General features: G+C 42.5%; 1 protein-coding gene across 10 annotated transcripts in view; it reads right to left on the bottom strand.

Annotated features, from left to right (window-relative positions):
* AREL1 (apoptosis resistant E3 ubiquitin protein ligase 1) overlaps window positions 1-22,727 on the bottom strand; it is a 41,944-nt gene that overhangs the window by 5,855 nt on the left and 13,362 nt on the right. For 8 of the 10 annotated variants that reach the window (XM_066277720.1, XM_066277726.1, XM_066277719.1 and 5 more), the window contains 15 exons: window positions 17,776-17,836; window positions 16,656-16,882; window positions 15,523-15,760; window positions 10,042-10,211; window positions 9,614-9,794; window positions 9,184-9,431; window positions 7,084-7,161; window positions 6,047-6,188; window positions 5,791-5,912; window positions 4,163-4,238; window positions 2,989-3,098; window positions 1,827-2,006; window positions 1,535-1,660; window positions 290-419; window positions 145-203 (listed from right to left, as the gene is read on the bottom strand). In XM_066277720.1, the coding sequence (XP_066133817.1) occupies window positions 145-203; window positions 290-419; window positions 1,535-1,660; window positions 1,827-2,006; window positions 2,989-3,098; window positions 4,163-4,238; window positions 5,791-5,912; window positions 6,047-6,188; window positions 7,084-7,161; window positions 9,184-9,431; window positions 9,614-9,794; window positions 10,042-10,211; window positions 15,523-15,760; window positions 16,656-16,882; window positions 17,776-17,791 (2,103 nt within the window). In that variant the 5' untranslated portion in view covers window positions 17,792-17,836. The remainder of the gene's footprint in view (window positions 1-144; window positions 204-289; window positions 420-1,534; window positions 1,661-1,826; window positions 2,007-2,988; window positions 3,099-4,162; window positions 4,239-5,790; window positions 5,913-6,046; window positions 6,189-7,083; window positions 7,162-9,183; window positions 9,432-9,613; window positions 9,795-10,041; window positions 10,212-15,522; window positions 15,761-16,655; window positions 16,883-17,775; window positions 17,837-22,727) is intronic. The other 2 variants (XM_066277728.1, XM_066277727.1) reach the window with 2 other exon arrangements.

Below are 22,727 nucleotides of genomic sequence, written 5' to 3'. Positions count from 1 at the left end.
CGGGAATAGTGATAAAAGTGAAACCAACTCCTGAATAAAGGGCTTTCCTCCCACATCTCATAACAAAAGATGGAATAAGCTAGCTCCTGTGGGCTTACTAAAAAACTGAGTCAAGAACAGGGCTCTGAGATTGTAAACACTTACCTCAAGCTCATTTTCATCAAAAATAGCCAAAAGGTTCTCAGGGACCAACTCATTCAGGCCTGAAACAAAGTAGCCAGTTAGAACCACACCCACACCATGAATACAGGTATTTTCATCTCAAAGCTAAGCCTAGAGAAAATCCCACCTTTTAGGAAATGCTCCACCTCCTCTTTCACTTGACTGGCCAGCCGATACTGGGCCAGCAAATTTAAATAGAAGATTTTGTTCGCATTGGTGACTGGAGTTTGAGCTCCACCTGTCATGAGTTCTACAACCTAAAATAAGAGGCAAAAGACAGGCAGGGAGAGGTTGTGGGTGAGAGTTTATAAGTCGATATCAGCCTGTCATGTCCCACCAATATGGCATTACTGAAGTCATCAGTCACAGATTTCTACTGTGCATTCAGCTTCTCACCACGCTTGGTTATATACAGTTATTAAGCTTCAGGGTTCCCACCACTATTGCTGTTTTCTACGAGCTGCTGTTTCTGCAGTGGGTACCTGAGCGAGTCTGCTCTGACTTGGTCAAATAATGGTGATGCAGCAGGAAGGTATTAGAGTTCCTTGTTAGCAATATTTAATGTCGCCATGGTCCAAAATTAAATTGTCACCGACTTCTTCTCTTAAGGCCCATTGAGAATAAATAAAGCCAGATAAGTAGTGAGGAAGTCTTTTTAGGTCCCAGAAATTCTAAGCTGGGAACAGTTGTGCCCTTACATTCCTCCCATACGGTCCCATAATTGTCACAATGGATATGTAATTATCAGGACAAATCAGTGGTCAATTCAGTGGTCACAGTTGTTTAGTCATTGCTAATTCGCTTTCACTTGTATGTTATTGTGACTTTAGCTTCATCGTTATCATTTGATATTGTTTAACCCTACAATGTAAACAGAACCACATTTGCATCAGAAATAGTTTGGGCTAATAGTTTTGTAACGAAAATACACAAGCACAGTGCTAAAATAGGATTCACCTATTTCACTACCACTCCAGTTGAAACAGGCACTGCCACCGCATCCAAAGATCCTTGTGCAGGGGTACCTCATTATCACAAAGTTCTTCTTCTACTGGAAAGTGGAATGGTGGGACAGACAGGCTCAAGTGTCGTTCACTCCACTCAAATGGGCCAGGATCATAACGTGTGGGATGCAATGCCCTAAAGCTATGCTCCCAACATGGCTTCCATTAGCCTCAGGTGGTTTTTACATTTAAGTGAATGAAAATAACATGAGCAATTCAGCTATTTGTTCACATTAGTCACATTCTGAGTGCCCAAAAGATAGCACAAACAGAGAACACTTTCATAACTGCAGAAAGTTCTGTGAGACAGGCTACTCTGGAAGAGGGTGGGAACCGGGGGACCCACAGGCTCTGGGTCTTTCTCTCACCTTATCCAATTGACCTGATTTGTTATATTTCTCTTCTGCAAAGACCAGCTCCATCTCACTCATGTCATTGTTAAGGATGAAACAAACTTTAGATTTATAGAATTCTGGATCGTCTGTTTCAAAGTACTGAGGAGATAGAAAGATACAGAATAGAACATGACTATCCTTACCCAGAAATGAAATGTATAACTAAACCACGTACCCCTTTAACATTAAGAATTAGTTCAGAGTGGAGAGGCTCCAGAGTTAACAGGCAGGGACCTTCGCAGAAAAGACACACCTCAGACATTACCTTGTAATGCATACGTAGTCCTATGATTTGGGCCAAGAAAGAACGGGTGAAGCGAGCGCGGACCAACTGCTTGTAGGCTCCCCCTAGAGAGGACTCATAAAGACACTTGCCCACAAGTCGCCCCGCAAACTCGTACATTTTCAAGCGCAGATGAGCGGGGCGATTAGGGTTGGGGTGCACCTGTCAAAGAAAGACATTAAAAGGCTCTGGACCATTTTTTTTTCCAGCCTAATGCTGAAAATATCCTCCCTCCCAACTCTATCCCAAAGGAGCAAAAATTTCAATATTAAATCAAAGAGCCCAAATGGTACTGGTGTTTTGGTAGCTGCTACTGAGTAATTCAGAGTGACTGGAGGTTACAGGACAATGATGGACTTACATTAGGCTGAAGAATCTTACATTAACTTTGTGGCTTCATCTGGCTGAGTATAGAAGTTAGTCAGTGGTTATATGTGATGCCTTCTCCCTGAACCAGAACTTCTTTCAGCCAAAGTCTAATTCTCTACTCTTGACACCTCTGCCTTGTCAAGTCTAGTATAGAATTCAATGGCTTGCCTGACCAGTGCTGGTGCAGTGAACAGAGCACGACCTGGAATGCAGAAGTCCAGGTTCAAAATCCTGAGGTTGCCGGCTAGAGCACAGGCTCACCCGGCTTGAGAACAGGGTCACTGGCTTGAGTGTGGGATCATAGACATGACCCCACGGTTGCTGGCTTAAGCCCAAAGGTCACTGGCTTGAGCAAGGGGTCACTTGCTCTGCTGGAGCCCCCCCGCAAGTCAAGGCACATATGAGAAAGCAATCAATGAACAACAAAAGTGCTGTAACCATGAGTTGATGCTTCTCATCTCTCTCCCTTCCTGTGTGTCCGTGTCTCTCTCTTTAAATAAATAAATACATTCAATAGCTTCAGGTACATTTTTAGAAAGTCACTGAATTATTATTAAAACAATTAGTATAATAGCCATTGCATTACAATGCTTTTTGGTCAAATATTCATCTATCTACATTGCCTCTTATTCTAGAGATGAAATAACGAAGGCAAACAGGAGGGAGGCAATTTCATTAGTTCATACTGTAAGTATTGAGAACAGGCCCTTGTTAGTCTACTTCATTTTAACATAATCTACATTTGCCACCCACCCAAGAGAAGCCACAGACTCACTAATGCTTGGTTGTTGTCACTGAACCGGGTGAAGAGCTGATTGGTGGTATCAAACAGTGCTTTGCAGATTAGCTCAAACCATTCCCGGCGAGGCCCTCCCCAGTCCAGAGCTGAAAAGTATAATAAAAATAAAAAATGAGCCTGACCAGGTGGTGGTGCAGTGGATAGAGCATCGGACTGGGATGCGGAGGACCCAGGTTCAAGAGGTTGCCAGCTTGAGTGCGGCCTCATCTGGTTTGAGCAAAGCTCACCAGCTTGGACCCAAGGTCGCTGGCTCGAGCAAGGGGTTACTCGGTCTGCTGAAGGCCCGCATTCGAGGCTTTCATGAGAAAGTAAACAATGAACAACTAAGGTGTCTCAACAAAAAACTAATGATTGATGCTTCTCAACTCTTTCCGTTCCTGTCTGTCTGTCCCTATCTGTCCCTCTCTCTGACTCTCTCTGTCTCTGTAAAAAAAATAAATAAATAAAATAAAAAATGACTCTGGCCTACTACCTCGTATCATGTCTGTTCATTAATTCCTCATTTTATACTCTCCACTCCCTCTATTCACCACCTTAGTGTTTCCTGCTTCTAACCCACTGAAAGTGTGGTCTTTTTTTGAAATCTCACCCCTTTCTGTAGGAGTAAAGGTCACTGAGCTAATACCTCTTAGTGTGGAAACACGGATGACAGATCCCAGAAAATGGCCACATCTCCTAGTTCTACAAAGATTAAAAGTTTGCCCTTCTGGGCCTGACCTGTGGCGGCGCAGTGGGATAAAGCGTCGACCTGGAACACTGAGGTCAGCGGTTAGAAACCTTGGGCTTGCCTGGTCAAGGCACATATGGGAGTTGATGCTTCCTGCTCCTCCCCCTTCTCTCTCTCTCTGTCTCTCTCTCTCACTCCTCCCTCTCTAAAAAATCAATAAATAAAATATTTTAAAAGTTTGCCCTTCTGGTTCAAACTCATAGAGCTCTCCCTTCCAGCCCTGTCCATCTGTGCTCTATGAGCTCCACCACATCATCTGACCATAAACACCACCCTTTTTATCCTGACTCCTGATTCTTTTTCCCTTGGAAAAAGAAGCTGAGTGTGTAAAGGGGGTTTTGTTTTTTGTGGAGCAAGGGTATGAAGGAGAATAGGAGTGGGGAGGAGAGTTTAAAAAGATGATCATGAAATTTCAAAACTGACCTTCTTCATCCTGGAAAACCACTTCGAAGTTCTTGCTCCAATCTGAGATGGAAAAATTTCGAGTGGCTTTCAGAGACTGAAATCAGTGAAAGGAAGAAAGTATCAGAACACTGGCTGGCATCTCTTGGGTGTTAATGACAAACCACAAGACTAATGCTACTGTTGCCTGGCCTGTTGTGGTGCAGTAGATAAAGCGTTGACCTGTAACACTGAGGTCACCAGTTCAAAATCCTGGGCTTGGCCCTGGCCGGTTGGCTCAGCGGTAGAGCGTTGGCTTGGCGTGTGGGGGACCCGGGTTCGATTCCCAGCCAGGGCACATAGGAGAGGCGCCCATTTGCTTCTCCACCCCCCCCCCTTCCTCTCTGTCTCTCTCTTCCCCTCCTGCAGCCAAGGCTCCATTGGAGCAAAGATGGCCCGGGTGCTGGGGATGGCTCCTTGGCCTCTGCCCCAGGCGCTAGAGTGGCTCTGGTCGCGGCAGAGCGACGCCCCAGAGGGGCAGAGCATTGCCCCCTGGTGGGCAGAGCGTTGCCCCTGGTGGGCATGCCAGGTGGATCCCAGTTGGGTGCATGCGGGAGTCTGTCTGACTGTCTCTCCCCGTTTCCAGCTTCAGAAAAATACAAAAAAAAAAAAAAAATTCCTGGGCTTGTCCATTCAAGGAACATACGAGAAGCAGCTATCATGAGTTGATGCTTCCTGCTCCCCTCTCCCCTTTCTCTCTCTATAAAATATTTTTTAAATCTTAAAAAAAAGAATAATGCTATTGTTCAAGAAGCAATCTATTACTCATAAATATACTTTAATAACACCATCTTATGTTTTAAATGTGTGTATCTCCGGAAGAAATTTAAAGTTTAAAAAAATAATCTCATTCATCTTTACACCACTGCTTTGTTAAAAAGTTGAAGCTGGTTTTTCTTTTTACAGGCCCCATTTTTATTAATGAGAAAACACTTAAAGAACTAAAAATGGCTCAGATTAGTAAGCTGTCGGCAAGAGAACCACGGAGTCCTGGTTTTCAGTAAAGTACAGTCTATTTGCTAGACGTCTTTATCCAAAGGCGAGGTTCAGACAGGGAGCCATACCACATGGCGAATGTGGCTGAGAAAAGGGGTTTCCAGTCACACCTCCCAGAGCCAAACATCACAAACACATTTTGGACTGGACCCAGGCCTTCTCATTCGTGGGGAATGTAAGAACTATGCCAGTGTCTGTGCAGTGGAGACAGACACACATCAGGTGTTCCTTTTCCATCAGACCAGAGTGACAACAAAAATCACTGCCTTTGAATTCAACAAGAGCTCTTCTATTCCAGGGATTCAACAACAAGAATTTTCTTCTGTTACAACTACGTACACCTGCCTCACACAGGCGCTCCATGAGTTTATTTTAGTTCAGTACAGATTCTAAAGCCAACGTGTCAACCAGTCTCTGTACTCAGTAACATACCTCCAACTGATCTCCCCAAACTTAGTATAATCAAACAGAAGAACACTCTTTAACAGATATGCTTAAAGAAGAGAGAAATTTGGGTTTCATGAAAAAGATACCTGCAAAATACAATCAAATACCAAAGAGGTTTCTAGTTGGAAAACGCGAATAATTGCTGACAGAGATAAAACCTGACTCACCGATTCCAACAGCGCGTGTCTGCTGACCTTCAGGGTGACCCTGGAGTGTGGTCTCTTCACATGCACCTGCCGCAGCTCTCGCTGGAAAAAGTCCACCTTGTCTTGAAAGGTCTCAGAGCCTCCTGAGGAGCAAGACTCATCATTATCCAAAAGTCTTGCCTTATTACAAGACATCTGTGCAGGGCCCCTCCTTGCCCTCCGGCATCCACAGCAGCTGTGGTTACTGCCTTCCTATCAGATCCCTGCCCAACTTTACCTATGTTCTTATGGAGGGAGCGGATGAACGTGGCCGCCAGGATGTTCCTCTCCTTACAGCTGAGCTCCACGGGAGGCTGAATGCCATCATCTACCACTAGGGTAAGGAGCTTATGGACAGGGTCAGGGCCAAGGTACGAAAACTAGCAAAAGGGAAAAAAAAGGAGTTAATCTATAAAACCCTCAAATCCAGCAAAAACCATCCACATCCCTACCTTTCTATACAAACCAACAAAAACAAATTAAGCCTGTTTTCTCTAAATGAGTTACCTACCAGGAGTACATCTCGTTTTTCACCTCAGTGCTCTACAATTCAAATTTTATTTTAAATTATTTGAATCACAGAGAGTGTCTTTAGTAAAGATCGCAGGCAATACTACAGACCTTCCAATAAAGACTATAAGGATATATAAAATAGCACATAACTGCTTGATCGGTGGTGGAACAGTGAATAGAGCATTGACCCACTGAGGTGCCTGGTTCAAAACCCCGAGCTTGCCAGTTTGAGCGCAGGATCATCAATATGAGCCCAAGGTCACTGGCTGGAGCAAGGGGTGACAGGCTAGGCTTGAGCCCCCCATCAAGGCACATATGAGAAGCAATCAACAACTAAAGTGAAGCAACTATGTCTCTCTCCCCTCTTTCTCTCAAATCAATAACAAATAATTAAAATAGCACATGACTACCTGAAGAAGCTGGGCAAACTGGATAAAGTGATTTGCCTTTAGATTTCAAAAGCTCAGAAAAATTAAAACAATTTTTAAATATATAAGAATACTGATTCTAAAAGAGTTTCAGCACACTGGGAGACCAATCTGGGGGCAAAGTTACCAACATTGTCTCCATTAACTTTGTTTTAGTGGAAAAGAACACTGTAGAAATATTCTAATTTGCTTCTGAATTCCTGATTCTGCAAGCATGTGTCTTTCCAGGAGTCTGTAGTCTTCACACAATTTCATGGGGAGGTAACCAACGAAGGTTGAGACATTCCATAGCTGAAGTCGGCTGAGTATGAACCCGATATAACATTCTACTTACCTTGGTTCCTGGGCACACTCGGAAGGTGTAAAGGCGCCAGGGAATGATCTTCAGGTAGAACTCTTTCACTGAGAATTGCTGGAGGACCAAAAAGCAAAAAATGAATAAAAAGGCTCTATTTGGTGCTCTCTCTCTCTCTCTTCTCTAAAATGAATAAATAAATAAAAAGAATTAAAAAGGCTATATTTGGGTACTGTAACTCAAATATTAAAGACCCTATCTACATTCTTCACAATAACCCTTTTCCTATACAGACAAAAAGGATAATTTACGTCAGTACTGAAATCAAATAAATAACATCACTGTATTGAAATAGGCAAATAAAAATTATTACTCTGATAGTGCATTTTCACACAAAGACATTTCATAATATTAACACTCAAGTCTTAACTACCATTTGTAAATATACGAGCTTAGATTTTCACTTTATGAGTAGAGAACATTTCACCTAGAAACAAACCAAACTCTACCTCTGCTGGCCCTGACCGATTAGCTGAGTCAATTAAAACATTGTCCCAAAGCACTGAGGTTATGGGTTCGATCCCCAATCAGAGCACATATGGGAAGCAACCAATGAATGTACAACTAAGTGGAACAACAAATGAATGCTTCTCTCTCTCTTTTCTCTCCTCTCTCTCTCTCGACTTCTTCCAAGTCAGTGGCTAGGGAACAATAGTGGCCCATACCCACAGTTTTATCCCTATTTGAATGGTACCAAGGATTTGCACAGAAAATGGGGTGAGGGATAGAAGGGTGATGGGGGTGAGGTGCAGTCTCATACAAAAAAATTCATAAAAATCCCTTATGTAAAATGAGGAAGGATCTCTTTATGATATTTACAAAAAGGAAAAAATAATGCAATTAATCTAAAAAAATAAACTTATCTGAATGTGTAGCAAGTCAGATTTTTTTCTTGATTAAAGAAAATTTCACACACAGACTAAAGAAAAGAGTATAACAAACCTATCACCAGCTTCCAAATTATCAATTTATAAGCAATCTTGTTTCATCCCTTCTCCATCAGTTCCCTCATTATCATTTGACCTGGCCCAACTGAGGCTAGATTTTGAAATGATGAATGGTACATGGCAAAGTGTTCTGGAGGAGCCTGACCAGGCGGTGGCGCAGTGGATAGAGCATAGAACTGGGATGTGGAGGACCCAAGTTCGAGATCCTGAGGTCACCAGACCCAAGTTCGAGATCCCGAGGTCACCAGCTTGAGTGCGGGCTCATCTGGTTTGAGCAAGGCTCACCAGCTTGAGCCCAAGGTTGCTGCCTCGAGCAAGGGGTTACTCAGTCTGCTGAAGGCCCATGGTCAAGGCACATATGAGAAATCAATCAATGAACAACTAAGGAGCCACAACAAAGAATTGCTGTTTCTCATCTCTCTCCCTTCCTGTCTGTCTGTCCCTATCTGTCCCTCTCTCCGACTCTGTCTCTGCCACAAAAAAAAAAAAAAAAAAAGTGTTCTGGAGGAGAAGAGAATTAGAACTCAATTTTGATTATAACATTAAAAGGTGGTAATGAGATGTTCAAAGAGTATTTCAAGCAAAATACAAAAATACTAAAGGGAAAATCCCTAACACAAAGCACCTCTTAGCTCAGGGGCCTTGGTAAGTTCACCTCCTCGTCTCTGCCAAAATTTCTCTGTTCCAATCCTGTAGCCTATTGGTGACATCCATTTATTGTGGCTTCAGAAATCACAGGATGAAAGATCAAATTGTTTCATAACAGCACAAGGGGACAAGAGTAATCTTCATACTCGTGACAATTTTTAATGGTTAAAGTAGCTCTCTTTAAACCCTAAGAGCTGTGCCTGAGCTGTGCCCAGAAGCACTCAAAGGGCAGAATTCCATAGTCCTCTAAAGCTGCAAGGCACACGGAAACTCTAGACAGAGATTTAGTCTAGTCCAAACCAAACATTCGCAGCCTGCGGCACAACCTGCTGCTTAACTTTAAGTAGCTTCTCTAGTATCCTAGAAACCCTGCAAGTCAATGATCTTGCCCTGATACTCAGATTATTATTTTGTGGTGTCACTAAATGCCAATTACACGCAGGCTCAGGTGAGGGGATTTGGAGGCAAGAATGGGAGTTCCAACCTTCGGTGACACATAGCAGTACACCTTCTTCGGTTTCTTCACCTTCTCAGGGGTGTGACACTCAGAAGGTGAATCTTCATCTTCCTCCTCAACAGCCATGGAGGGCCGACGCTGGGAGGAGCTCATGTGCATGGGTGGAAGGTGCCACGGGGTGCTGGTACAGTTGGCAGCGTTATAAAGATAAGCCTCGAAGTAAATGCTCACTCCTGAGGTGGACACGTTGCGTTCAACAATATTCTTCTCGTTCTCTGAGGTAGATTAAGGAATAAAGTTCAGAAAAGGAATCAGATGAGAAAAAAAATTACCTATCACTAGACCTTTAGTCCACAGAATTCTAACCTAAGTTTGGCTCAAACGGTAAATGTCTGTGAGGCTGATCAGAAGAGCGCAGACATGCAAAGAACAAATCACAGCTTTTCTTTCCACTCACCACTCAAAACAATAATGTCAAATTTGCCATTATTGATTGGCTGATTTTGGTATGAAATGCAGGCCTGGAAGCAGCCACGAGAATGCAGGGTGAGTCGCAAGAACACCTGGCAGGTCTGCCTGTTAGATGTCACCGACTTCTCAAATGAGACACCAGTATGCTCTTCTTCTTGGGGACCAAGCTAGAGGAGAAAAACAAAGCATCACCAAACATGTATAATTTCCCCTATTCGCACATTAATTTACTCTTTACAAAGACCTTTCCTATCTATGAGCTAATCTGTCTCCGAGTTACTAATGAAAGACGTGCTATCACACGAAGGAAAAACAGCACGGAAGTCAGGGAGAAGGAGGCAAGTGGCGGAGTTGAATTAGAAAGGGTGAGAACGATGGAGAAAGGAGCACACGGGAACAAGGGGGGCTGCTTACCTCATGAATGGACAAACTGTAATTGTGCTCATCTCTCAAGGATGTGGAATTGTTGGTAGGGTTGTCATATTCATCTCGGGGCACTATTTGAAGGGTGTGTGGCTCCCCACAGGTCAACACAAGAGTAGAAAAATGGCAAACAATTTTGGTCTTGGAAGGAACCACCATTCCTGGAATCAAAATGGAGTCTAACATTTAGAGAGGTACTCTTCAGGGAATGAAGATTGCTCAATCAGTGAGTCCTAGCGAGCTGGGCCCCAGCCCAACTCCTAGGGATAAACAACACCATTAAGAGGCAGGGAAAAAGAAAATAAAAACAAAGAGATTAATTCAAATAAACTATGGGGACTCATTTTTACAAATTTGCAACCACTGTGAGCACTAAACAAAATAAGAAAAGAACTTGGAGAAAATAGAATTGAGAGTTACAGACACAAGGCCTAAAGTCCCACTGGAAACCTACAAATGAGACAGGCCTTCAAACCAAGTGAAAAATCACAAAACAAACAAAAAACTATAAAAACTTAGGTACAAATCTAACAAAACATATACAAGACTTGTACACTGAAAATAAGATACTGATGAAAAAAATAAAAAAGGTCTAAGTAAATGGAGAGATATACCATGCTTATGAATTGAAAGACTCAACACAGTAACTATATCAATTTTCCCCAAATGATACAAAAGTTTGACACAATTGGCCTGACCTGTGGTGGCGCAGTGGATAAAGCGTCGACCTGGAAATGCTGAGGTCGCCAGTTTGAAACCCTGGGCTTGCCTGGTCAAGGCACATATGGGAGTTGATGCTTCCAGCTCCTCCCCCCCTTCTCTCTCTCTGTCTCTCCTCTCTCTCTCTCTCTCTCTCTCTCTCTCTCAGTCTCTCCCTCTCCTCTCTAAAATGAATAAATAAAAATTTAAAAAAAAAAAAAAAAAAAAAAGTTTGACACAATTCTTACCAAAATCTCAGCAAGAATTTTTATAGCATTAGACAATATTATTCTAAAATGAATATGGAAGGATAAAGGATCTAGAATAGCTAAAATAATTCTGAAATAGAAGAGTAAAGTGGGAAGAGTCAGTTCACCCAATTTTAAAACTTACTATACTATATAGCTACAGTATCAAGACTCTGGTATTGGTAGTAGGATAGACACATTGATCAATGGAACAGAACAGAGAGCCTAGAAATAGACCCCTAAAAATATGCCCAACTCATCCTTGACAAAGATGCAAAAGCACGTATCAGGACAAAGATAGCCTTTTCAACAGATAGTGCTAGAGCAAAGGAACAGCTATATGTAGAAGAAGAAAAAAAGAATTTTGACTCATTTCATATGTAAAAATAAAGTAAAAAAAAGATTGTAACTTGTAATATAAAATGTAAAACTATGTGACTTAGAAAAAAAATAAGAGAAAATCTTCAGGATCTAGGACTAGTCTAAGGGATCTCAGACATTAAAAGTACGACCTGTGCCTGACCTGTGGTGGCGCAGTGGATAAAGCGTTGACCTGGAAATGCTGAGGTTGCCGGTTCGAAACCCTGGGCTTGCCTGGTCAAGGCACATATGGGAGTTGATGCTTCCTGCTCCTCCCCCTTCTCTCTCTCTGTTTCTCTCTCTCTCCCTCTCTCTCTCCTTTCTAAAATGAATAAATAAAATAAAATAAAAATAAATATTAAAAAAAAAAAAAGTACAACCTGTAAAAAAAGTTGATAAAACTGACTTCATCCAAATGAAAAACTTTTGCATTGTGAGAGATCCTGTTATTGGGATAAAAAGAAAAGCTGAAGACTGAGAAAAAATATTTGCAAACCACATTATCTAACAAAGGACTAGTATGTAGAATATATAAAGAACTCTCAAAACTCAATAGTAAAAAAAACCCAAAACATTATTCTTGGCTGGGGAGCTCAGCTGGTTAGAGCATAGTCTGCAGGTTTGGTCCCCAGGCAGGACACATACAAGAATCAAGCAACGAATGCATAAATAAGTAAAACAACGAATCTATGTTTCCCTCTCTCTCTCTCCCTTCCTCTCTCTAAAATCAATCAATAAATCAATTAAAAACAAACCCAAAAAAATCTAATTCAAAAATGGGCAAGAGATATGAAAAGACATTTCACCTAAGAGAATACAGAGATGGCAAATAAGCATATGAAAAGATGTCAACATTGTTAACCATTAGGGATGTGCAAATTAAAATGACCACACACCAGATGGCTAAAATGAAAACTAGTGACAATATCAAATGTTACCAAGGATGTGAAGAAACTGGATTATTCATACATTGTTGGTGGGAATGTAAAATGCTACAGGCACTCTGCAAGAGAGTTTGGCAGTTTCTTAAAAATGCTAAGCATGCCACTACTATATGACCTGGCAATTGCATTCCTGGGCATTTACAGAAAAGAAACGAAAACTTATGGTCACACAAAAACCAGTACATGAATGTTCATAATAGTCAAAAACTGGAAAAAACCTAAAAGTCCTCCAACTGTTGAATGGGTGAACAAACAATGGTATATTCACAACATGGAATTACTAGTCTGCAATAGAAAAGAACCAATTATGAATTGCCAGAGAATTCTGTTGAGTGAAAATAGTTATTTAACCAGCCCTGGCTGGATAGCTCAGTTGGTAAGGCCATTATCCCAAAGTACAGAGGTTGCTGGTTCAATCCCCAATAGGGAGGGCCACATACAGGAACAGACCGATGTTCCTATCTGTCTCACTTCTTCCACTAAAATCAATAAATAAAAAGTTTAAAAAAATAAGTTACAGCCCTGGCTGGTGGCTAGTGGTTCAATTCGCAGTCAGGGCACTCATGAGAAGCAACCATCTGCTTCTCTTCCCCTTCTCTCCCTCCTCCTCTCCCACAGCCAGGGGCTCAACTGATTCAAGCATGACCCGGGTGCTGAGGATAACTCAGTTGGCCTGAGCGAGTTAACCTCAGGTGCTAAAATTAGCTCAGTACTCAAGCATCAGCCCCAGATGGGGTTACAGGTGGATCCCAGTAGGGGCACATGTGGGAGCCTTTCTCTCTATTTCTTCTCCTCTCACCTAAAATAAAAATAAAGCCTGACCAGGCGGTGGAGCAGTGGATAGAGCGTTGGACTAGGATGCGGAGGACCCAGGTTCGAGACCCCAAGGTCGCCAGCTTGAGTGCAGGCTCATCTGGCTTGTGCAAAAAGCTCACCAGCTTGGACCCAAGGTTGCTGGCTTGAGCAAGGGGTTACTTGGTCTGCTGAAGGCCCGCAGTCAAGGCACATATGAGAAAGCAATCAATGAACAACTAAGGTGTCACAATGAAAAATGATGATTGATGCTTCTCATCTCTCTCCATCCCTGTCTGTCTGTCGTTATCTATCCCTCTCTCTGACTCTCTCTGTATCTCTAAAAATAATAATAATAAAATAAAATAATAATAAAATAAAAATAAAATTTTTTTAAAGGTTATGCAACCAGATGGTTATATACTCTATGACTCCATTTATATAACATTCTTGAAATGACAACATTTATAAAAATGAAGTACAGATTAGTGATTGTCAGGGGTTAAGAAAGAGATGGGTGGGAGAGGAGAAATGGGTGTGGCTTTTCAAAGGCAATATGAAGGATCCTTGTGGTGATGGAAGCGCCTGCATCAGTGTCAGTAACCTGGCTGTGACACTATATTATGTTTATAAGATGGAGCCACTGAGGGAAACTGCGTCAAGCGTACACCAGATCCCTCTGTATTATTCCTTCCAACTGCACAAGACTCTATAATTATCTCAGAATAAAGAGTTTAGTTTAAAAAATAACAGGGCTTATAAGTATTCTAAGGACATGGTGGCAAGGAGGTGGGGGGGATGACACTTCACGCAGAAAGGTATCTGTGCTGAGGGACTGAAACGCAGAGCCAGGTCCACGGAGAGGGCGATGCTTGAGAGCCACCTCGTCCAGGGCCTTCCTCGGCTCTGAGAAAGAAAACTGAGGACTAGTCACGCAAAGATACACCAATCTTAGAACTCATCTTGTTTTGATTTGACCCCAAAAGGTTCCCAAGGTCCTCTCATTTCTGTAGGTATCAAAAAGGACACCCTCAAAAGGAAGCCAAGGCGCCTGGCCAGGCGGTGGTGCAGTGGATAGAGCATCAGACTGGGATGCTGAGGACCCAGGTTCAAGACCCCAAGGTCGCCAGATTGAGCACGGGCTCATCTGGTTTGAGCAAAGCTCACCAGCTTGGACCCAAGGTCTCTGGCTTGAGCAAGGGGTTACTTGGTCTGCTGAAGGCCCACGTTCAAGGCACATATGAGAAAGCAATCAATGAACAACTAAAATGTCGCAACAAAAAACTGATGATTGATGCTTCTCATTTCTCTCCGTTCCTGTCTGTCCCTGTTTCTGTCCCTCTCGCTGACTCTCTGTCTCTGGAAAAAAAAAAAAAAAAAAAGGAAGCCAAGGCAAGACATCCCAGGCAGAGGACCTCAGCACACTAAACAGATGTGCTACAGAAGCAGGAGTCAGTGATGGTATTTTTAGGCTTCGAAGCCAGTGAGCACTTACTAGCCAGCATAGAGGACATGAAGGTAAAAACAGTAGAGACAGGGGCCTCAATTCCCAGATACAGAGCCTGAGCAGACGCTCTTCAGTGAGAAGTAAAATGCACTGAAGCAAGGGTGGGATTAGGGTCAAGGTGGTTTTACTTGACAAGGTTTCAAAAATCAGAACAATTTACCTTTTGTCCATTCTGGCATCCTTACTCCTTAAGAACGTACCAGGGTGATGACCCAGCAATTCCACACTTAAAGAAATGAAAATGGCCTGGCCTGTGGTGGCACAGCAGATAAGAGTGTCAACCTGGGATGCTAAGTTTGCCAGTTCGAAACCCTGGGCTTGCCCAGTCAAGGCACATACAACAAGCAAGCAATGAACAACTAAAGTGAAGCAGTTATGAGTCGATACTTGTCGCTTACCATCTCTTTGTAAAAACAATAAATAAAATCTTCGGAGAAGACAAAAGAAAACGTGTGTCCACACAAAACTGTATACAAGGTTCCCAGCGGCATTCTGCACAGTAGTCAAAAGCAATGACCCCAAAATGTCCATCAACTGATGAATCAATAAGCTGTGGCATATCCATACAATGGACAATTATTTGGAAATAAAAAGAAATAAAGTACTGATTCATGCTATAGCATGGATGAACCTTAAAATGCCTGAAAGCATACCTAACTGAAACAAGCCAGTGACAGCAGCCCACACGTTATGATTACACTGCTATGAAATAAATGTACACCGTAGAGCAGTCGCCACAATAAGCAAATCCAGAGGCAGCAGATAAGCGCTGGCCTATGGCTGGTATATTTTAAATGGATGAATTTATGTATTGTGAATTAAATCTCAATAAACATGTTGTTTTTTTTTAAGTGTCATTACAAAGTAAACGGGAAAAAAGGAGGGAAGAAGAGAAAGGAAAAAGGGAGAAAAAAGAATGTACCAGGCTGAAAAATCTTGTAGTAGGGACTGTAGGCCACATTTAATCCACCAAGCTTCACTGAGATTTCGTAACGCCCCGCCCTGCGCACAGTGAAGGCCACCTTGACCACGTTGGAACTGGGCTCCTGGAGAACTTCCTGGGTCACTGGAATTTCCACTGCTAGCTCAACATGAGAGATGTGAACTCTTAGTCCCACAGGCCGGTGTGCGGGGAAAGGCTGCCCGTTCTTATAGAATAACTGCAGTGGGAAGAAGAGGGGCACCCATCAGTGAACAGGGGGAGAAAACCACTACCTAGCTAACTCAGAAGTGTGGGGAGAGGGGAGGTAGCTGGTCCAGCCCAGTACCCACCCCACCACCTACAGTCCTGCAGACACAGAGAGAAGCAAATTCTCTCCACACTTCAAAGAAAAACCATTAAATCACGAACAAATTCTTAACCTGTTTCAAGGACAGGGTAGGGTAACATATACCATTAAATCAACTTCAACTAGGCATTTCTAAACCACAAATGCAGCCTCCTCTGACTTGTCAGCCCTTTTGAACGTCATCACTGCTGATCCAAATGTAACGGTAAATCAGTGGGCACCACTGGCCCTGAGCGAACTAGAGCACCCAGCACAGCTAGGAGGGCGCAGGCTAGCAAGCAAGCACACTGCTTCAGTGAAGTCATCACGAGGGCAGCCAGAGAGTAAATATTTTTGGCTTTATGGGGCATACAGCTATTCAGTTGTTGTTAACTACTCAAGTGTGAAAGCAGCCATAAGCAATACAGGAAGATGAATGGGTGTGGCGTGTTCCAATAAAACTATCTATAGAAACAGGAGGTGTGCCTGACTTAACCCTTGGGCCACAGTTTGCCAACCTCTGATCTACACCACCACCAACTCTTTTTAGTAATATTCTTCTTACAAAGAAGGGGCAGCATTAAGCTTTACACTTCTTCAAAGCTAAGCACCCATTAAACCAATGTGTGTGACTCTTCAGGTATTAACAATTCCCAAATTCTTGGGAGGGACTAAAAAACAAAGAAAAACGTTAACATTCCAGGCCAGTATCACCAACAGACTGAACCAGGCTCTGGAAAGCAAGTGACTCAGAACCGCAGGTATGGAGACAGAAACATTCCCTTACATGCACTCGGAAGGCCATGCTGTGGCCCACCTCATAGGGGTCCTTCCAATCCCAGGAGACTTTGCAAGACCGAGGATCCAGGTAATTTCCCCGCACGTAGTCATAAATTGTCCGATCCCCTCGGCGCTCACGGTCCTCATTCTGGAGGAAGCTGACTACACGTGCGGCGAGCTCAAAGAGGAACTTAATTGTGAAGAAGAATGCAACCACAGACACTGTGATTCCGCCTAAGTGAAACAGAGAACACAAAACCTGCCAGTTACACATTACAGCTGTTCATTAGGGAACAGGCTAGTCATCTCTCAAAAATTAAAGGAAGTCAGAAAGAGATAGCAAGACTCCAAAGAAACAATGCACTGGGTGTACCCCTGTGGGTGAAGTGAGGAATTTATATCCCAGGACTCAGATACAACTGTCCTTGGGCCAAATCCCACCTAGTGCCTGATTTTGAAAATAAAGTTTTATTGGAATGAAGCCCCACCCATTCATTTACATATATTCTAGGGATGCTTTTGCCCTAAATAGCAGTTGGGCAGTTGTAACAGACATTGTATATATAGGCTGAGAAGCTGAAAACAGAGAAAAAGTTTGCCCACCTTTGTTTTATACCATGGACTACATATGCCCGCCCCCTACATTCCTGCAGGTGCTCGGTTCTCATAGAAGTAGTAAAAGGAATGTGCACTTTATCCATCATTTGGAAACCTTCCCTTCCCTTTTCCACTTGGCAAAAGCCCTCCTCAACCCCCACTAGAGTTTGGGGTTCTCTGTTCTAGGGCTCCCTTTGTTTGGGGCTCCCTCAAATTCCTGTACATTCATCTATTATAACTTTGCTCCCCCTTGACCATCTATCTACTTGTTCGTGGTATGACTTCCTGAAGGCAGATTTTTGCTTTATCCAACTCTGACTCAGCGGGAAACAGTATCTGGCATTGACTATAATTACTCAATAAATATTTCCCAAATAAATGAATTCCGCTGCCAACTCTGTGAAGGTACTTTCTGGCACGACTGGAAATATGTCCAAGTGTATTTTCAAGGGGAAGGAGGATAGAAATGGAGGAAAAAAGGATGCAAGTATCTCCAACAAAAAGAATAAAGAGCTCTTTCCATAACATACCAATAACGTAAAACATCAGGTCCCCTCAATGCCAACAGAGAGCCGAGGATCACAGCTGCAGCTACGAAAGAAAACTCGTTTAGTTTTTCTCTCCAACTCTTTCTTACAGCCATTTCAGCTTGACAGGTGCCCTACTGCATATTTCATACACAGACTGCACCATTCCCTCTAAAGACTCCTAATCTACCGACCACCCTGAGAATACCACAAACAGCCACTTGCTTTATTGCTAATTACAAAATGCAATAACATGGCTTTCATCTTCTTAGATCCAAAGCCCCAGGATAGTTTCCCTCCCCAATGCAAATTGGTGCTAATTAACACAAGCAAAGAGGATAATGGAGCCACTTTCCCCTCATATTTGCCTTCTGGAAGTAATTCATTTAAGTAGAAATAGTTATATAAAAATGTGGATTTTTAAAAGCAAGTGTTATTATCATCATGTTGGCATTACATAATTAAAGTGAACTCTGGGTCATTCCAATAACATGAAGCGGGCCTGTGAGGGAAGGCATTTTTGCTGTTACCAATCAGATAAACTAATGGGCCCTGTGGAAGAAGAAGAGCTCAGCAGACAGGCCAAGGAGAGGACCAAAAGGAGGAGACTGTACTTCTCATACTGAGTGATGCCTGCCAAGGTCACAACACTTCAGACAGGGACTAGAGTTTGAGGGTAAACTTTCACTGTTATTAAACTTATTTCCAGAGCAAAGACTTCCATGACCATTACTCATTTGAACCACCCAAGGTACTGCCAAGAAAAACTGCAATGTACACTGACATTCGATCGTTCTGGCCTTAGGATGAGCTGTATATGCTCTCTATTGCACAATGCACTGACAGTCTTTCTTTTAGGGTCAATATACGTTAAACTTATCAATATTATCTCAACCCAGAACCCTTTAAGAGCACTAGAATGTTCCTTAGAGATAAGACAGCTGAAAATTTATAGGCTGATTTGGGAGGGGCCAAAGTAACTTTTTTTTAAGAGGGTGTGCTTTTATGTTTGTGTGAACAAATTTTAAGAGTGAGGCAGAAAATGGCATTATTCCCTTTGATAACAACATACCTAATGGAATTCAGAGACAGTAGGTAATTTGAGGAATGGCCATGTCAAGTTTAGACTAAAGTCTCACCAGAAAAGAAATCCACACAGGCAACATTGGCATTGTCAATAAACATGGATTAAGCTACTCCCAAAAAGAGCTATTATAAACAGACAAAACACAGACCCAAAATTTGGGATCACAGTTACTGACCTTCCTTCCCAAATAAGTACGTCATCTCCTGGGACCCTAGGAGAGATGCTATCATCTCTCTAAAGAAATCTGTATGTACCTTATGAGGTGTGCCAGATGACTGGGTGGCCAAAACTGGCAGTTTAACTATTTCAGGTTCTCCTTCAGTTAGATGCCACCCAATCTGATCCTGAATGTGACACTTCCAGTCCTCAGTCATGTGATAACACTCAGCAGAAAATGGAGCACATGCGGCTTATATTACAGGACTTTTGGTCTCAAGTCTCTTGCTCCTTGAGGGAATAAGAGCAATGCCAAATTTACGGCACACTTCTTAAGGGCTGGGGAAATTCCTCGGTACTATCTCTGATAACTACAACTTTTTGTGAAAGAGGCAGCCTGGAGACCAGTTCCAAGTCTGTAACTGTGTGAGTGTGACCCGTGTAGGCTTCACTGCTGTACAGAGTTGGGATTTAATCATTTCCATGGCACCATCTCCCTTAGTGTGACAGGACTCCAATATAACTCCCCATAGTTATCAAGACTCTAAAATCAAACAGTATAAGAAAAGCACATAGTACAGAGGATGAAGGCAGGGCATGGACTCTTGAGCTAGACAACCTGGGTTCAAATCCATTCTTTGCCACTGACTGTTTGACCGTGGACAAGTTGTTTAATCTCTCTATAGAGTGCCAGTTTCCTTATCCATCAAATGGAGATAATATCTGTGTGTACCCCAGAGGGGTGTTTGTGAGGATTAAATAAGTTAAAACGTGTAAACAGCCTGACTGGGCGGTGGTGCAGTGGATAGAGCGCTGGACTGGGAAGCGGAGGACCCAGTTTCAAAACCCTGATGTTGCTGGCTTGAGAACAGGCTCACCAGCTTGAGCATGGGGTCACTGGCTTGAGTGTGGGGTCACTGGCTTGAACGTGGGTCGCTAGCTTGAGCATGGGATCATAGACATGACCCATGGTCACTGGCTTGAGCCCAAAGATCCCTGGCTTGAAGCCCAAGGTTGCTGGCTTGAGCAAGGGGTCACTCACTCTGCTGTAGCCCCCCATCAAGGCACATATGAGAAAGCAGTCAATGAACAACTAAGGTGCCACAATGAAAAATTGATGCTTCTCATCTCTCTCCCTCCCTGTCTGTCCCTATCTGTCCTCTCTGACTCTGTCTTTGTCAAAAAACAAAACAAAATGTGTAAACAGCCTGTAACAGTGCCTGGCACACAGTGAGTTCTCAGTTTTAATTATTATTATAATTATTAATAGTAGTAGCAGTATCTTTGGCTTAGGAGCCAACAGGAAACTCAGGGACCTCCTCTATTGGCTCACACTTTCTTCAATGGGAAATGCTTCAGAATTACAAAAGGCGTGGTTCTCTTACTGTACTTAAAATCTCTGCTTACATGGGAGTTCTTTATATTATTCTAATTTTATGTCTGAAAATTCTTAAAATAAGAAGTTAAAATTCATCTTAATATAATCCATTCAACAAATGCAATGAAGAACAGCCAGTCTCAGGTCTCGAGCTGGCAATAATAAACTTGACCTTGTTGAGTTCTTGTCCACTTCTGCCCCATTCATTTCTCAACCAAATCACCACTGATCTAGATCCTTTTCCAATTGGCCAATTCTACATTTCCAGTCCAATTCCCTTGATTATTTAATTTTCAGCATACCAATTAATGCTTTTTTCCAAACAACTTTCTTTGAAACCTCATTGATTTGACCTCTACAAAATAGCCAGCTTCTCTATAACAGTTCTCAAAAACCTCTCTGCCAATATTTTACCCATCTGCCAATTTTACCCACAGTCACATTCTGAACTTGCCTTCCTTCACACTTTCCCTTTTCTAGTTCTTCCTGAATTCTGTCATAAAGCCTACCTCTTTGTCTTTGAGCAGAGGGTATCCTTTTAGGGACCCCTCAAATCACTTTTATTCCAGAGTGTACCTCTTCTGTAGCCTTTTCTGTCCTCTTACTGACCCTGCCGTGCCCTCTCTGCCCTGTCTCTGCTCCCACCCCACCCTGCAGTATTCTCCTTGGCCATGCCACCCACAATACCTTCTTAATCATCCTATGACCTACCCAAATCAGATCCTTTACACTTTTACACATGAGCTCGGAAATGTCCCATCTCCATGCCTCTACAAAAGTCACTTCTTCTGCCTGGATTATCTTCTCCCCTCTCAGTCTCTACCCATGAAAAGTCTCCAAATCCTAAAGTCTGGGGAAAACCCTATCTCCCCTCCCTGAAACCTTCCCTGATCCTCAATTTAAAAACTTCTTATCACCTATGGATTCCCACATTATTGTTTTTATTTACCTTATACCACTTATGTTCTCTTTTAGTCCCTTATTTTCCATTTAAGAGTGGTAAATAACATGAGGCAATGACTAGTGTTAACAATTCTCCACAGCATCCAACATAATTGCACAGAATAATTGCAATAAATATGAAGAAAATATCTGCTGAATGGATAGGGTCAAACATCTGTTCTTATCTTTGTCCAGAATGTCTAGGGAGCAGGAATATTCCAGGTGGGGTCTTCATTTTAGATATAGTTTATTTTATTTTATTTTATTAAGACTCCTGCATGTGCCCCAACTGGGATCCACCTGGCAACCCCTGTCTCAGGCTGATGTTCTGCCTATCTGGGGCTGCTGCTCCTTTGCTTGGCAACTGAGCTATTCCAGCACCTGAGGCGAGGCCATGGAGCCATCCTCAGCACCCAGGGCCAACTTGCTCATTCCATCCATGACTGCAGGTGTAGGGGGGAGAGGAGAGAGTAGCAGGGAGAAGCAGATGGTTGCTTCTCCTGTGTACCATGCCCAGGAATCGAACCCGGGACTTCCACGTCAGGTTGATGCTCTATTGCTGGGCCAACCAGCCAAGACTAGATATAGGTTTTTAAAGACTTCTCTAATTAGCATTATATTCACTTGAGCCAGGGGTTATAAGCTCTTCAGACCAAAAGTTGCCAATTTACTTCAGTTCCACAAGAATGTTTCAAATGCCCACACTTAAGAGTCATGAGTTCTCATGCATGGCACAGCATCCAATTTTATGGTACTATCTTCTCTATCTTGAGCTTCCATTTTTCTACAACAGTTTCCACTGCACCCTCTACTTTCTGCTGCTCACATTTCTCCTTCATAAAATTATTTTGGAATTCTTCCACAGTCTAATTCAAGTACAGAGAAGAAGCATGTTAAGACTCTGCCTACTATTTCATGCAATTCAGCTACATAAATACTTTTTCAAATTCATTTCTTTAGTTCAGTGTTCTTGCCCTTATACAATTCAGCAAACTGTGATACTCCAAGCTAACAAAATAGCAGTAGTATAAAACACATATACTATAAGTTATATAGTTATGACATACTACTATATATGTAGTTATTACTAATGTATGTGATAATAACATACAACTCCCTATTGACCCACTAACCATAGGCCAAACATTGCACTGTTTTACATGTTAGCTTAAATAACTGTCACCATAACAACTTGGTAAAATAAGCATTTTTATTCTCATTTTACAGGGTTTTTTTTAAAAGCTGGGCTTAGAAGTTAACTTGCCAAACATCTCCCAGCTGGTTAAGTGACAGAGCTGAGACTCAAGCCCATGTCTAATTCCAAATCCCCATGTTCTTAACCTCATACAATACTAAATAATGAAAAAGAATGGGATCATAGGGATAGTGAAG

This window comes from Saccopteryx bilineata, chromosome 4, assembly GCF_036850765.1.
Source record: "Saccopteryx bilineata isolate mSacBil1 chromosome 4, mSacBil1_pri_phased_curated, whole genome shotgun sequence".
Taxonomy (NCBI): domain Eukaryota; kingdom Metazoa; phylum Chordata; class Mammalia; order Chiroptera; family Emballonuridae; genus Saccopteryx; species Saccopteryx bilineata.
The sequence above is the reverse complement of the archived record's forward strand: the minus strand, read 5'-3'. Positions and strand labels throughout refer to the sequence as shown.